This window comes from Falco rusticolus, chromosome 3, assembly GCF_015220075.1.
Source record: "Falco rusticolus isolate bFalRus1 chromosome 3, bFalRus1.pri, whole genome shotgun sequence".
NCBI classification, from domain to species: domain Eukaryota; kingdom Metazoa; phylum Chordata; class Aves; order Falconiformes; family Falconidae; genus Falco; species Falco rusticolus.
The window spans coordinates 97,354,376-97,370,426 of record NC_051189.1 but is presented as its reverse complement, the minus strand read 5'-3'; the positions used below and the strand labels follow the sequence as shown (position 1 = coordinate 97,370,426).

Sequence of the window (16,051 nt, the reverse complement as noted above, 5' to 3'; positions counted from 1 at the left end):
TGTCATCTTGAAACAGAGTTATGCAGTGTTTTTTTGAATATCAATAATGTACTTTTGGCCCTAAATCAGGGTTTTTTTATTGTAGTAATACAACGGTGAACTTCAGCATACATACACACAGCCTCTTGGGTATATTTTGAAAGCCCACTTGCTGTTTTTATCCTGCATTTCTATGCTATTCCATTGCACACACCTCCCACCCCCTCACCCACATTTCTCCGATGTTGTACTTAAGAAATATGCTAAGGGGTATCAGCCTTCAGTTACATGCATGGATGGAAGGAAAATTCTTTGCAACAAATTCTTGTGTGTGTGTGGGGAGACACACACCACACGACACAACGACCCAGTATTCTTCAAAAACTGCAAGATAGTACTTTATCTCCTTTGCTTATTCAGAAAGATAAAATCATTACGTACACATCACTGTATAGTCTTGATTGGATAAGTGTGTGTTTATGGTTGTTCCAGGGTTTCTATTAAGTCACGAAGCAGCTAATGTTGTTTCACTTCCCCTTCTGATGCCCCAAAACGTAAGCAAAAAAAGCTGTTTAATCGCAGCACAATATTTCTTGGTAGTGGAATTTCTTTAACTCCTCCGGGGGGTGGTGCTTTGGGAAGCCTTCTTTACATTTCAGAAGCCCTTTCTCCACCATCAAGTTTTCAAGTGGCTGGCCCCCTACCCCAGCTCTCATCTCTTCCCCCCGTGGTTCGCCTGTAGAGCTCACAAAAGGGAGGTGAATGTAAGGTTAAGCTGCTGGTATCAAGAGCTAGAAATACAGATGGGAATTGCTTGGCGTATGAGGAGCGTTTCCTTAAAGGCCGTTACAACGCTGATGCTTCATATGCCGATGCTTTGGGTAACTGCGTTAATGCTGGCAACAATCAGTTGTCCCCCCAATTAAACCGAGAACGGTCTCTGCACACACTCTGGTAGGTGGCTGATGTTTGTTATCTAACGCCTTTTAAGTTTGTGTTGCTCATGCTTTGGCCTGTGTGTCATTCCGGCAGCAAGATCCTTGGAGCTCTGCTGAGTGTGGGCTCCTCCTGCTTCCTCTCCTCAGCTGTTGTCCTGCCACTGCAGTGCTGGAGCTGGTCTGGGCAGGGTTTTCTTCTAAGCATCTCCCAGCTACGGATTGATTTCCCAGCCTGTGTGTTTCTCATTGCATGTGCAATGGGGAGGCATCTGCAACCCCTGCCACCGCTGCTGGCATCATGTAGGAGAAGGGCTGGGATCCTGACCTGAGGTAAAGGCTTAGGGCTTGAGTAGGGGTGAAGTGTTGTCGCTCCTGTGCATGCCTGTGGCAGAACAATTTGTTCATTCATGTTGGGCTTTCATATTGCAGTTGTGATTTCAGTTTCCAGCAGTTGGTCTAAACCTTTCACTGTCACTGTCATGAGCCTTCTCTCCTCTGACGACAGCTCTGCAAACAGACTGGGGGGGGGATGAGGAAAAAAAAAGAACAGTAAAGTAAAAAAAAAAAAAAAAAAAAATCACCCCTGGGAGAAGAGGTGAATACAGTCTGCAAGTACAGATTTCATGGAAAGATAGGTGGGATTTTTTGGTTTGGTTTATTTAAGCAGCCTGGTTTTGCAAATATGTTTGAAATATGTTTGCTTACTGTATGGAAATTTTTTTTGTATGGCCACATGGCTGTTTCGTATGTTAAAATCATGCCAAGTAATTTTAAAAAATATATTTTTATGATTAATTTAGCAAGGTAGATGTAAAACCAGTGGCAAGGAGAAAGGTGCCCCAAAAGTTCAGAGGCTGATTTTTAGGGCTTTCCAGGTGTTCAAGTTTTTGGTATTGTTTTACGGTGCCTTGAAGCTGCTTTCTGTGGAGGAGAGGAAATAAATGGTACACTGGGTCGATGGTGTCTAGGGGAAGGGTTCACTCCCAGGAAAAGCAGCTGCTGGTTTTGTCCTAGAGAGAATTGCCTTTCCCAGCTAGCAGTGAGACGTTGAGCATCGTGGATGAAATTTCGGTTTACAGACAAAAGCCTGGGAAAGTGTTTTGGTTTTTTTGTTGGTTTTTGTTTTGTTTTTGTTTTTGTTTTTTTTAAAGTGTTTGAGAATTGCACAGGCAGCTTTCTTCCCTCCCCTCCTCCTGGGTTGTCACAGGGCTTTATGCTGGTGTGGTTGTCAAGCCTACATTAAGGCTCTCAACTGATATGCAAGGGGTCAGGTTGGCAGGGAATTGGAAATCTGGCTGCAGGCAGTGCCTGCGCATCCCTGGTGTGGGGAGGGAGGCAGGCTGCCTGCGGTCCAGCATCCCTGGTGTGGGGAGGGAGGTAGGCTGCCTGCGGTCCAGCTGGGCTGCCTGACCTCCTGGTGCAGGGGAGGGCTAGCTGGCCTCTTGCTGAAGATGCTAGGGAGTTACGTTAGAAGTGACTGTGGCCTCTTCTTTTTTTTTTTTTTTTTTAAGTCAGTGGCTATTTTAATTGCTTTAAACTCAGAGATCATAATTCAAGTGCTTAGTAGAAGGAGGTGGCACACCAGAAAAAAAAAACCCACCACCCTTGTCAGTGAAAGAAGTTGACAGTTTGACTCCTGGAGCTGGCTGATGGATGATCTCAGAGCTGGGGAGGGCACGTTCTCTAAAAAGTTACTGAAAATACGGAGTGAAAGTAATTGAAATGGTTTAATTCAACTATCCGTTGTATAGAACTTGAGTTCTTTTAGAACACCCCTACCATTTAGCTCAGTTATTTTTCCCACGACAGGAGGAGGACTTTTCTCCTCCTCTTCTTTGACTGAAAGCTCAAGCATCTCCAGTGGAGAGAGGGCTGAATCTGTACCCACATCTGTTGGCTGCATGGGATGGTCACTGCTGCTGGTCACCAGGCTGTGTGTTCTTGCAGCAAACAAGATCTTTGTAGCTCGTGTCACATCAGGGGAAAAAATATTTCTTCTGTTTGGAGGGCTGCCTGTGCTCCTGGCAAAAGTAATGAAAAGCTAATCCTCAATGACATGCATTAAAATATCAAATGGGACTATGCAATTAGAAGTATGTCACTTAGTGTTTGCCTTTCACGGCTTTTGTCACACAGGGGCAGAATCAGAGGCAGTTAAGCAGAGGATAACCTCCCCGAAAGGGCTTTCTGGCACATCTCTTGTCCTTTCCCTGTCCTTTTTCCTGCAGCACACCTGCTGTGCTAGAACCCTCCTCCTTTTCCAGAGTTTGGTGTTTTGCTCACTTTGGACGTGTATGTAGAAGTCCCACATTTATTCCTCTGATCATTTAATTTAATTTGGTTTACTTGAGAAAGAAGTAACTTGGGCTGCCTTTTATTGCTGCTTCCCATTTGCAGATGGAGGAGGACTGGCCCGGTCCTTCACAGGAGCACAGCAGTTCCTGACGTGCCATGTGGCTGCCGACTCTCCTGCTCTCCTCGCTCCTCGGAAGGGCCGGGCTTCTGCTGAAGGGTGCAGCAGAGGGTAACCTGGTCCCTGCCTGCTGCAGCCACCAGCTGCCTTTGCAGGGGGAAGATGCTGGCTTGTCCGTGACACTGGTTTCAGGGGCTTTTTGTCACCTCCGTGTGCCGAGATGATGAGCCCGGCCTGTTGGTGTGATCCCTCACCGCAGATCAGCAAGAACTGTGCTTCGTTAGAGGAAAAGCGTGTGGCAAATGTTCATCAAGATGCTGCTTTGCTGCTGCATCCGGTTTCATGCAGATACGCAGTTTTCAAATTACACAGTCTGGAAGGGTTTCCTAGAAACATTAACAAATATAGCCAAGCTTTGCTAAGCCTCTAGGGTTTAGCTGCACATCTCTCCCTTTTCAGGCTCCCAAGTATTCATTGTTAGCAGTGAGGCATTGCATGCTTTTTTATTTCCCTTGTTGTTTTATTTGCACATTCGTATGTTATATTTTCTTCCAATTAGCAGGCTCTTCCTTGCTTCACTGTGTTTGCCTTCACCTTCTTTCTTCCCGCTTTGTTTATACTCTGTGGAGGCACAATTGCTAATTTTTACTTTCTAGTGTAGAATAGCTGTTGTCTGGAGACGTGCTCTTGGCACAGCTTTCCTTCTCATGTTACTTAAAATAGCAGAATGTCTTTTTAAAAAATTTTTTCACCATTTTTACTAATCTGTCTGGTCCCTGGGTGCTGAGGTATGGATATTTTCAAAGTGTGGATTTATTGTTCCTTTGTCCATCCATTCCTAGTGGAAGCATAACTCTGAAACGGGGTAAGGTGTGTCGCTGAGTCTAAAAGCATATCCCTGTGATGGTGAGGTAGGGGAAACAACTAAAAACCGGGACTGCTAGTGGTGTATTACAGCAAAGATGGATCTGTAAAAGTTTTTCAGACTGGGGAGGAACTGCCCTCACTTGGTGCTCACATAGAGGTGGCAAAGACCTAAAATGCTGACTAGCTTGCTTTACTTAATTCTTATTTACCAGAATAAATTACGTTCTCTTCCTCACATGAAGAGATATTTGTGAAGAACAAGCAAAATATTTTGGAAGCTGAGTCTATAACTGTTCTCTATGTAACGGTCAAATAGACACAAACAAAATAAAAGTGGAAGGAACAAAACATTTCAAAATGAAATGCTTTCTTTCACAGGCATGTTGAGAGTTTTCTTGACTCTCCCCTCTCGTGGGATGTTAGCCCACTGGTTCTCCATTCAGCCATAAAATTCCCCAGAAAAGGCAGGATAAACAAGACATGACGGTTTTGGCATAAACCCCGAAGAATAAATTATTTGTGTCACTGATAATTTGGTTAATACCAGAGAATTTAGACATTTCTCTCTCTCAGTGGTTATGCTGATTTTTCTATCACTGATACCCTTGAACTAAATAGAGATAAACTACACTTGTGGACCTGCTTGTGCCTATAATTTCAAATAAAATGCACACTTAACTCTGTTTCCAGATTGTGTATGTGATTACCAAATGAGAGAAAATGTCCTGCAGGACAGATGTCGCTGGCATAGCTGCAAAGCAAAGGGCACTTGTTCTCCTCAGGGAGAAGTAAAACCACTTTGTCCAATGCCAAAATCAACACGAGGCACACAGCACTGAGGGATTTTATAATAACCCGCATCTCGTGTCGCGCTCACTCTCTGTACCCCTGCTGCGCTTCACCCTGGGGGCTGATCTCATTACCTTTATTTTACAGGTGGGCGAGCCGAGGTGTGTGGAGGGGAGGTGACCTCTCCAGGGGCACCTGCTTGGCGGTGGCTGCATCTGGATAAAGTCCAGCTGCCCACATCCCGACTGGGCTCTCCTCCTGGTGATGGTGTTCCCTTGCTTGGGCAGAGGGCTTCATGCCTTCTCCACGCACAGCTCTCTGAAGGGCAGAGACCTGTAGCTTGCATTTGGAGTCCTCTTGTTCCTCCAAAGCTTTCTGACTGCAGCCAAGGGGGGCCGAGGTGGATGCAAGGTACATGCATCAAATACTGTGATTCCCTGGTGACACGTGGGTAGGTTATGTGGTGCTTGTTTCCCCAGTGCTAACAGGGAGTGCATATGGTACTATAAAATTTATTGTTTCTGTTTGTCAAAACTTAATGACCTTTACATGGCCTGGTACCTACTTATTAGAAGAGCTGCTGCTCTGCCCTTATCATACAGCTCCAGGGGCAATCGGTAGGAGCTTGATAGCACAGTGGTACCGATAAAACAGATAGGGAGCAGCTGGCAGGGTGGTGGCCATCAGCTCTCTTTCCGCCTCTCTGTTCTGCTTCATTCGGCACAGCCCTACCTTTGGGGTCTTGGGGAGCTGTTCCTTGGGTTTCCCTTCCCCCCCCTCTTAAAATAATAATTAAAAAAAAAAACAACCTGGGAAAATTCAAGGTAGTTACCTGTGGTTTTAAGCTCTTAGTCAGCTCTCTGCATTTGTGCAAAGGGGATTTAGGAGAGATTTGTTTGTTCCCCCAGCTTTTGGGGAGTCAGCATTACTGCTGCTATCTCCTTCACCTACGTATGAACACCTACTCTGCTGCTCAGCCTGTTTGGTCCTCCTGTTCCCTCCTTCATCCAGGCCACACCACCACGGAGCCCAGGCTGGTGGCCTCCATTCTGCCTTACAAAGAATAAGGTGCCAGAAGGCATCGTGTGATGATTCCCTGGGGGAATCAGGGACTCAGGCATTTTCATCGTGTCCTTAAAAGCAAAGAAAGGTCTTTAAACAGAGAGATGCATCCTTTTGAATAGATTTTTTTTAAATAAATCTAAAGTAACAGAAGTACAGACTTCAGATGAGCTTTTTCTCTGTATATGGTATGTTGCAGGTGTTCTTAGGTTGTTTTTTTTTTTTGTTTTTTTTGTTTGTTTTAAAATTTCTTCCAGATGCACATTTCATTAATGGTTTAACTGAGGCTTGAAGTATGTCCTATGGCCTGAGGTGGTTTCCTGGCAGAATTAAATTAGGTTCATTTTTGACTGTTATGTTCTTATTTCTGTGAGTTTACTACCACCCCCCCTCCTCCAGATGAAAACAAAACAAAACACCCTTTAAAGTGTTCTGTTGAAACACCAGAACAATGTAATTTCAATTAACGCTGCTAACAGGTACTTGATAATGGGCTCATGTGCAAGACACAAAGTCACATGAATGTCTTTGGTTGCTTAATAGCAATTTTGGGTGGAGATGTAATGGGAGTAAGGAGCATCTTTCAGCCTGTATTATTTAATCAGTTCTCTTTGGTGATCTTGTCATTTGACAGGCTGACAAACATGTCTTGTGCTGTAATGTCATTCATGCTTGGCTTCCATAGTAATGATGTATATCTACATATAAAAGCATTCTTCTACTCATTTATGAAGACTGTACAAGCTATTTGCTAACAGTTTTTGGCATAGCAGTACTGCTTTATGCATATGCTCCGTTATGTACCACAATCAACCTAATGTCCAGTGGCTTGTCATCTGAAAAGGCCATGTACCGTTAATTACCATCGTGGTGGCAACACAGAGCATCATGTGGTATAAGCAATGTTAATGCTGTGGGTTTTTTTAATTTAGAGACAGAAAGCTGTTAGGGTTTTGCATTACCAAACGAGATCAAAATAGCAGTTTTCTTTATGACAGCTCTCCCTAAAAAAAAGAACAGGGAGTTGGTATCTCTCATCCCAGCGAAAAATGTTTTGGTTTGTTTTCTTTTTAAATTATGTTACTATCATGAAAACCCAGTTCTTCAGTCTCTAAGACAACCGTGGCATGAAAATAGGCCTTATTTTCAAGGCGTGTTGTCTGTTTAATATGTAATGTGATACCTTGTCATGCTGTGACAATGTGACAGATGGCATTTGCACTATAAAACTAAATTATCTTTTGTGCATAGCTATACAACAGCTAAACACAGTAACTCTGTACAGTATGCTGATTAATGCAGACTGCAGATGTTTTAGAGATACAAGTATGTTTTAACTGGCATCAAATGATTAATGGTTTTATTTAACGTGCCTACCAAGATTTTGGTAGTGTTTTAGCACGTAGTCTAGTATATAAGGGTGTTTTTTAGAAGATAAATTTAGGGTTACAGACAACGGGATGTGAATTTGTGTTGTATTGCAGCTCTTAGTCTGATACTTCTGGAAAATGGGTGAGGGCTGTTCATTAACCATACTTTGCAAGTAAACTCGTGTATAAAGTTGTAGCTCAGAATAAACTGTTCTGTCCTGTAGTTCTTAGATAAAAAAGGGAAACAAGAGGTGTAGGTGAGCTGTCAGTTTATTATATATCTGTTTTCATACAGAATATTACCTGTGTGAAACTAAGGGCCAGAGTAAATTCTTAAAGAGCTGAAGGTAGTAACTTCCTCCTCTGTATCTGAGGCACAGAACTCGTGTTGGTGGTCTGCCACAGTGCAGTTACACCCAAGAGTTTGTACACATTCAAGGAGCGCAGACCTTTCAGACCATGGTGTGGAATGGTTAACTCCCTAGCTTTCTAACATTGCAATTGAACCATTCACTTTCTAATTTTCTAGTTTGTGGCTGCTCTCCTAGATGGGACAGTGCAAAAAGAAGAAAATCACTAATATTTTTTCTTTTTTTATATACAAAGCTTTTCCTGTACAGCTCCCAAGACTGCACAGCTGAAGTTTGGACAGGCATGTTACTCCATAAGTGAAGAAAGCTTTAGCTCCATGCCTACATTAACAGAAATAGTGTTTCAAAAACACTGTGAAAATCCCTTCACCCAAGTACTGTGTTCAGCTAACCATGTGATACTGAGATTCATTCAGATGCTCCCCTTTCGTTTCTTGATTATTCAGTAACTTTAATAATGAAGAACATACCAGTAATTGCAATCTTATCTATTCTTAAAACCCACTTAAGCATCTCCAATCCCTCACTTGCATTTTTTCTGTCTTCCCTTATGTTGCTGCTTTCTGCTTCTCTCTTCCTCCTCTGTTTTCATCTGACGTGTTTATACTTCCATGGTGTTTTATTGTATTTTATTGTATGGTGCATTCCCAGGTCCTGTGATTTTGCATGGTGTGTTCAGGTGCTCTCAAGGCCTGCCCTGCCCACGCCTGTCAGACGTCTCTCTAGATGACTTGGAGATGGGTTAGATCATGGCTTTGAGAATAGAGTTGTAGATTGCTGCTAAAAGTACGTGTGCATCCCCCAAAATAGTAAGGTTGGTGAACCTGCACCAATATAAATTAAGCCCTGCCTGCACTGCAATAGTGAGTTGTATTTGCTAGGCTATAATGAAAAGTGATATGCTTGAGTTGGAGCAAGCCCACTGACGTAAGCTCATTCAAGCAGATTTAACTGTCCCTTACACGCTCTGTTTTTGGTGGAAGGAAATGGCTGTTGCTGGAGAAGGCTCAGCAAGACCTCTGCTCAGTTAACAGCGACAGGGAAGAAGCAAAGGGGGTAGTGAGGTGCAGTGGGAACACGAGGGAGCGTGCTCTGCAAAGTTGGTAAAGCCATGAGATGTGTATCTGTCTGGATCACCCTGGAGGGTACAGTTCAGCTCATTGCAGAGCCTTCCTGCATGTGAAAAAACATACAAACCTGTAGCCGCAGACAGATTTGAAAACATAAAAAAGAGGTGCTAGAAATGTCCTGATGAATGACTGGGGTGCAGAAGGCAGAAAGGCTTTTTCTGCTTTCCCCAGCTTCTGACAAAATGGACATAATATTCACGTCTGCTGTGATACATTCACATTTTTCTCAATGCAGTTAGAAACGGATAAGTGGATTTGTGTGTGTGTGTGTGTGTGTCTTTTTGAACAGCATGTAACTAAAATTGCAGTTTGCCATCATAATGTATGCGGAAGAATTCAGCAAAACTGTGAAGCTGACATTTATGTGCTAAGATATGTTTTAGAAAGGATATTGAGATCTCTATGGTTCAGTTTTAAGCTACCCTTTTTAATTACTAGAAATTAGTAATTGGCTTTTCTCTTAAAGTATCTAGTCTTCATCAGTTAGAGCCAGGACAGTGTATTTAAGGGACCACGGATGTCATTTGATACGTGAGTTCCTGTATTTCTGACTTAATTAAATAATTCATTATTACTGACTTAGTTAAAGCAGTGTTTATTCAGTGCCTTTGAGCTGTTTGGTGTTTCAGTTCCTTTTAAACTTTGGCAGCAAATATGCACTGCTCCACTCTATATATAAATTATTATTTCACGTAAGTAATTTTAATATATGAAATCCTAAACTGACTTATAATCCAAGTCACTGTACCTTCAAATTCAATTTTAATGAGGTCTAGTTTTTTTAAAAAAAGTATTAAGAAATCTAATTTGACTTTTAAAACAAACACTTTATATTCCAGGAATAAAGTCTGTTTTTGTCAAACTTGATTTATTCTGCCTGGTTCTTCGGGCCTTGTGGTCGGTCATGAGTGCAGCTGCCAGGGGAGAAAGGCAGAGCTGGGGCTGAGATGAGCCCGGTGGGCAAGGGGCAGGCAGCTGCCCCCAGCTCCCCAGCAGCTGAGACTGTCACCAGTCACCGGCTTTGCCATGAGCCAGGGCTCACTGGAATTGTGATCGAGAGGTTGAAGGGCACAACCATGGAAAAGCAGTAAAGGATCTATTTGTCCCTTTGATTTTATTTGGCTCTTGATGACTTGCTGGTTCCTGGAGTGTAGCTGGGTGCTCCAGAGTCGCCAGGATTAGAGAGTGGTTCAGCTCAGACTGTGCAAAAGAGTATTTTCTTGCTTGGTTGCTTTCCCCTCTTTATATACATGTACAATTGCAGTACTTGGCTTTTAAGAAACGCAGATGCCTGCTGCATCCTGTAGCTTGGTTGACTTTGGAGACTCAAGCCCACGTGGACTGATGCGCACCAGACTGTTCCTGCAGTGCACCAGCAGACCTGTATGTCCCGTCGGCTGCACCGGTGCCAACTCATTAATGGTGATGGGGGTGCCCTAGTGTCACTTGGCACAACTGTGGGGTCCCCATCCTGTCCTGGGCCCTCCAGACCCTTCATAGCTCACAACTGATGCGCAGCAGAAAAGAACGTGGTTTATCGCAGTTAGAGAGAGCAGGAGTGGCATTTGAAGGAAAAGGTATCTGGGGGCAAACTGAACACATTTGGTATAAAAATGATTGAGTGGCAATAAACTTTATAACAGCCTGCTTCAGCTTGTGCTTTCTCTCCAGTGCTTGGAAGGAGGCTGCGGACTGTGGCTGTCTGTGCCTTTCATCACCTTGGCGTGGATTTTGCAATTATTCTGGCCCTGAAAACCTGTAGAACACAACACCCGTTCCCGTTACTTATCGGTGTCTCTCATTTGTAGTTTTATGCCTTTGTTTTAGGGCATGTGTTTCAATTGGTTTCAGGTGATGGTAGCTAACCAGTTACCTGCAATATTACCAGGTTTGGGGTGGTGCTGTTTATGATGAATAATAGCAGACAAACTGATATTTTTCCTTAAGGGACACAAATCATGCTTGTCTCCCAAGTGCACTGATGGTTTGGCAGGGTGAAAGGATGAATAAAAATTGCTTTCCAAGTGCGTGCGAGTTGACAGCCCAAAAGGTGATTTTCTTGACTCACATACTTCAGGTTGCTGGGTTTTACATATGGCAAGTCTCCAGAACAAATACTGCTTTTGGAAAACCTAATCAAATTCTGCCATAAGAGTTAAGTTACTGAGTATAAGGCCTCAAATGATATGCTTGATTTAGACTTCTCTGGAGTTCAAAAATTGTAAATTTTACTGACAGTGGTTTCATGGAAAAATGCAAAGCAAAAGTTGAAACTGTTTTAAGAATAAACTTGGGCACTTGGGCTTCTAGTGAGGGTGAATTCACCATAGAAATACAATCTATTCAATGTTTTTTAAAAGGTCGCCTTCATTTCCTTGGGAATGCTTTGAAGGGATGCTGTCACCCTGCATCGTATCATTGTGTTACATTACAAACCCTGGTGTAGTATCATGTGCTTATACTGAAATTTGTATTATTTGTTGAGTCACAGTTTGAGATCTCTTTAATGGAAAGGAAGTGTCAAAAGGAATTTAACAAAAGGGGAGTGAAAATGTAAATTGGGTCATTTAACTTTTCCCTGCCAGTCAGGCTGGCTAGAAGAGACATTTTAATGCAAAAATTGGTGCTTAGTTTCAACTTTTGCTTTGTGGGCTCTGTATTAGAAAGAAAAAAATTGAGCTACCAGTTCACTGCATCTACCCCACAAGAAAAAAAGTAAAATATCCAGGCTTCTGCTTTGTAGGTGGTGTATTTAAAACTGCAAAAACCGCAGCATGTAGCCACTTCTGACTCCAAGTCAAGAGAAATTTGGTGTAGGTCAGACTGAGTAAGATCAAACTTTGACTGGAAAAGGGAGAGAGCAATGTGATGCAGCGGTACGATGCAGACTTGGGATTAGACTGTTCAAAAATGGGCAGGCAGAGTGATGAGGTTGGAATTGGAAGGACTGAAATGTTCGGAGCACGTGGTGTACGGCATGCAGTTGTAGTGCCCGAGCAAGCAGTGAAGCAATGGCTGCGCAGGGAAAGGCTGTTTGGCCATGGCTGGGGCCAAGGTGCCAGTGCTTAGAGCAGGCAGCTTGCCAGAGGGGTGCCTTGCGCTTGCCCTGCTTGTGCTTTAGTGTCTCTTTGCAGCAGAGCGTGGTCAAAGGCTCGGTTATGTGATGACGAAGTGCATCGCTTGTGCTAAGCGGTGGTGTTCCTGAAGACAGAGGTCTGAAGTAGTGGAGCGCTGATGGAAAGTTTTGAACTGCTGTTTATTATTAGTGTTTTTGGTTTAGTCCTTTTACCAGCCTTGCTGCCTGGCTTACCTTGGAAGGGGTCGGCTCTCCCCGCCCCCCCATTTTCTTTGCTAAGGTGCAATTATGGAAAGGGGGAAAGCATTCTTCTGGATAAGACTGGGGCTTCTCTGGTAATAAGCTCTTCAAACACTGAGTAAATACTGAGCTGATAAAATAGTTAGTAATTTTCTTTCCATTGCCTATTGAAGAGTATGTTACTATTTTAATTCTTCCTTGAGTGGTTTCACTGTCTCTCTGCTGTTCTTTGTGAGAGTTATATTATATTGTAGTTACTTTTTAAAGTAGAATGTGCAAAGTACGTTAAGCGTTACCCTCATATGGGGCCCAACACTGTCTTCCATCTATGTGACTCTGTTTGCTGTAGTATTCCTCCGGGACGGAAAAGGCACAGAAGGGAAGGCAGCTGTGGCAGATGTTTCCCCTGCCCTGTGTACCCTTGGTGGTAGTGTGGAGTTTCTGTAGATGAGCGACACTTGGCCAGAAGAAACAAGAGTCGAGAAACAGGCGTTTGATGTTCACCCCTTTGGGATTTAGGATTTTTTTTTTTTAAAGGATCATAAATTGCAGTAGTTGGAAGCAGCAGAGTGAAGAGAAGACAACAACAAATTGGACCAAATGGCAGCTTAATTTTATATTGATCTATAGATAAATGCAAAAGACTAATATATGCCAGTCAACTGGAGTTCTAGGGGAAAAAAAATTAAAACAAAAAGGATGAGTTTGAATAAGCTGTGTCTCTTTTCAAATGTGGGATGTGACAAGATTATAAATACTACTGCAAACACCCATACTGTGGTTATTTGGGATTGGGGCCTTACAGTTAACCAAACCAGAAACACGCAGTCAAGTATGTTTTTATTGGAGTACCTCTGTGCAAAAGCAATCTTACCAGTATGTCTCTCTGCAAGATGGTTGCTTTGGACAGCTCTCTATTGTTAGTGTCACACATGAATTTTTATAAAATCCATTTGGCACTGGTAATGCAGGTTTTGAATATTGTGTACTACTTTGTCACATTTGCAGGACTTCTCACTAATGGCCAATCTAAAGGATTAGGACCGGGATCAGAACAGCTGGAGAATGAGAAGGATGATGCATCGCAGGTGTCCTCAACAAGCAATGATGTTAGTTCTTCAGATTTTGAAGAAGGGCCCTCGAGGAAAAGGTCAGTAGTGCATTATGTTTAAAGTATAGCCTTTCTGCTTTGTCTCTTTTGTGCTGTAAGGTTGTGAATATGTTTTGAGTAGGTCTGGTTGTTACAGTTGTACATAATACGCTGCTATAAACAGACTTGCCAGCATGGAGTCCTTCTAGTAACAGTGAGGATATAGTAAATTTTGCTTCATCCATTGGTGTAGATGGTTCTTGTTTTGGAAAGCATGGAAAATCAGGTGGTTCTTTTGCAGTAGGCAATCGCTAAATTAAATGCCTTAAGACTCTCTCCCCTCCTGCCCTTCCTCCTCCTCCACCAGCCTTGGTCTCTCAGGAACATGTCAATATGTATGTGTGTAATTTCAAGGAAAGCATTGCTGAAGTAGTTAGTGTTACTGTTGTTATTTTTAATTTTCTTGAATGAAACTGTGTGAAGTTAAAAAAATAAAACAGACGCTTCTGAGAAGAGGAATTGCATAGTAAGGCAGTGTGGTGGGTACTGGTTGCAAGGAACTACTCTGACATACTGCTTTAGCAAGCTGTCTCCTCTTTCCCAGAAGTCAGTTTATGAGGTCCTTGTTGAACTCTTATGAGTTCTTATCCTGAATGTGCAAAATGTGGCTTAAGATCGTAGGACTCAAGCCAGTTTATTATAGAAAATATGCTGAGAATGCAGGAGGCTGAGTCTCATTCTCTGTGTGAAGTAAGAACTAAAAACAGGCTGTCTGAAAAATGCCACTTGAAAGAGAGAAACGGAAAATGCTTTCTCAACCTTTTTCCCTCACAGTCCTTGCACCCTAGCCCCAAGCCAAAATGAACTGTAAAATAAAGTTCTCTTTCAAACAAAAGAAGTATTCCTATTTTATGCGTGACCTTATGATTCCCCTGAGAGACCTGATGGGGTGAGGACAGTGGTGCTTTCCTGGACACCCCCCTGTTCCTGTTTTTGTGTCCCCCACCCCTGGTCCCCACTACCTTTTCTACCTCCCAAGGAGCAAACTAGTTAATATGCCCATGTAACTTCTCTGGTGTATCAGAATAAAATTTGTATCATCTTCCATACTGGTAAAAGTTTTGTAAGACATTGATTGTATCCTACTGCTGGTCAAGAGAGGAGTATTTGTGTGTTTATTTTTGGTTTATGAGATACAATGGAAGCTTGAAAATTATTTCTGCATAGAAATTTAGGTGACATCCACTGTAGGTGTGATCCTGGGGGACAATGGTCATCATTTCATGGTGTTCCCACTGTTGTTTGCATGTTATCTTAAGGAATTTTTGCTGCCCTCTGCGCTTGCTTTGTCCCCTCGTTCCTCAGCCACGCTGACACAACCGCTTGCAGCATCACACCATGAGTAGGTTCAACGAGCTGGTTAAGATTAAAAGTAATAGTGAGAGGAAGACTGATAGAGGCTTATTGCCAGGTTTTTTTATTTTTGACCTGTGTGTTTTCATCTCTTGTTCACAGCATGGTTGCAGGGGCAGCCACTGGTGCAGCCAAGGGGGCATCCCCTTCGTCCCTTGGGGCTGGCAGGGGGCAGGAGGGCTTGTCTCTTATGTTGTCCTGGGCTTCTGGTATCTGGCACAGTCTAGCTTCAGAAATGAGTGGCATTGCTGCATCACTGGTCCCAAGAAACTACATTTGAGTATTGTGTGTGACGTGGTTTTTTGAGGAGTATTTGATACTTTTTGGCTGCGGGAATTCAGACCACTTGAGAAGCAGCTGGGTGGTTCAGGTCTAATAATAGGGAACTCAGTGCCTTCTTTTTGGGTTAAAATCAAACCAAACCAAACTCCCAGAACAGAAGCCAAGGTGAAAAATATTTTTCTGGCTTTTGTGGAAGGCAAGGCATCGTTTCTGTTCTTCATGCATCATGAACTGTTGAAATAATACTGCGTTTGTTGCTGCAGTTGCTGTGAAGGAGAATGTTCCTGTTTTGTTTCCATTTACACCCAACACAGACTTTTATCTACTTCTTTCCTCCCCCAGCTTCCTCTTTGCAGACAGACCTTTTCTGGGCTGCTTCTCTTAAGCTCTGCTGCAGCACGTTGAGTGTTTTGATGCCATCTTCCTTGTTTACTTTTAGGTTTTTTGTTTTGTTTAGCTGAATATGTAACGTTTCCTCAGTCCAGGTCATCTTGGCATCCCATGCAGAGTTGTGCCAGGAATATTGGGTGGACAAAGGATATGCAGGAGGATGAGGAGGGGAATGGGACTGAAATGGCATCTATGGGTTCACTGCCTCAGCTCGTCAAGATTTCAGAAATTGTGCCCTCCTTGTCTTTCCCCTGGGCTTCCTCAAAATCAAACTTTTCAATTGTCTGTTCAGCTGTGTGTACAACTAATGGCAGACTTGCACTAAAAATACACATTTAAACGCTGTAGCTTTAGCATGTACTTCGTGCAGTTTATCCCCCTCTGCAAAATGAGTATTTGTCTTCTTGAAATACTGTGGTATATAGCTGGTGTTATATGCAGTGAAATGATTTTAAGAATTAGTGCACTTAGTGAAGCATACGTGTTTGGAAAAAATTGTACACAACACAGTGAGTTTTGAGTACCAGGTTTCCTGTGGTGTTTGAACCATGCATTATATGTAAATTACTATTTCTTTTTTCTGTGGCTTGTGGGGTTTTTATAGTTGGTTGGTTTTTTTTTTTTTAGTGTATGGCAGGAAT

General features: G+C 42.8%; 1 protein-coding gene across 3 annotated transcripts in view; it reads left to right on the top strand.

Annotated features, from left to right (window-relative positions):
* The window catches only part of JARID2 (jumonji and AT-rich interaction domain containing 2), a 226,813-nt gene that overhangs the window by 113,428 nt on the left and 97,334 nt on the right, over positions 1-16,051 (top strand). For all 3 annotated transcript variants that reach the window (XM_037379184.1, XM_037379183.1, XM_037379185.1), the window contains exon 3: positions 13,244-13,385. In XM_037379184.1, coding sequence (XP_037235081.1) covers positions 13,244-13,385 — 142 coding nt within the window. The remainder of the gene's footprint in view (positions 1-13,243; positions 13,386-16,051) is intronic.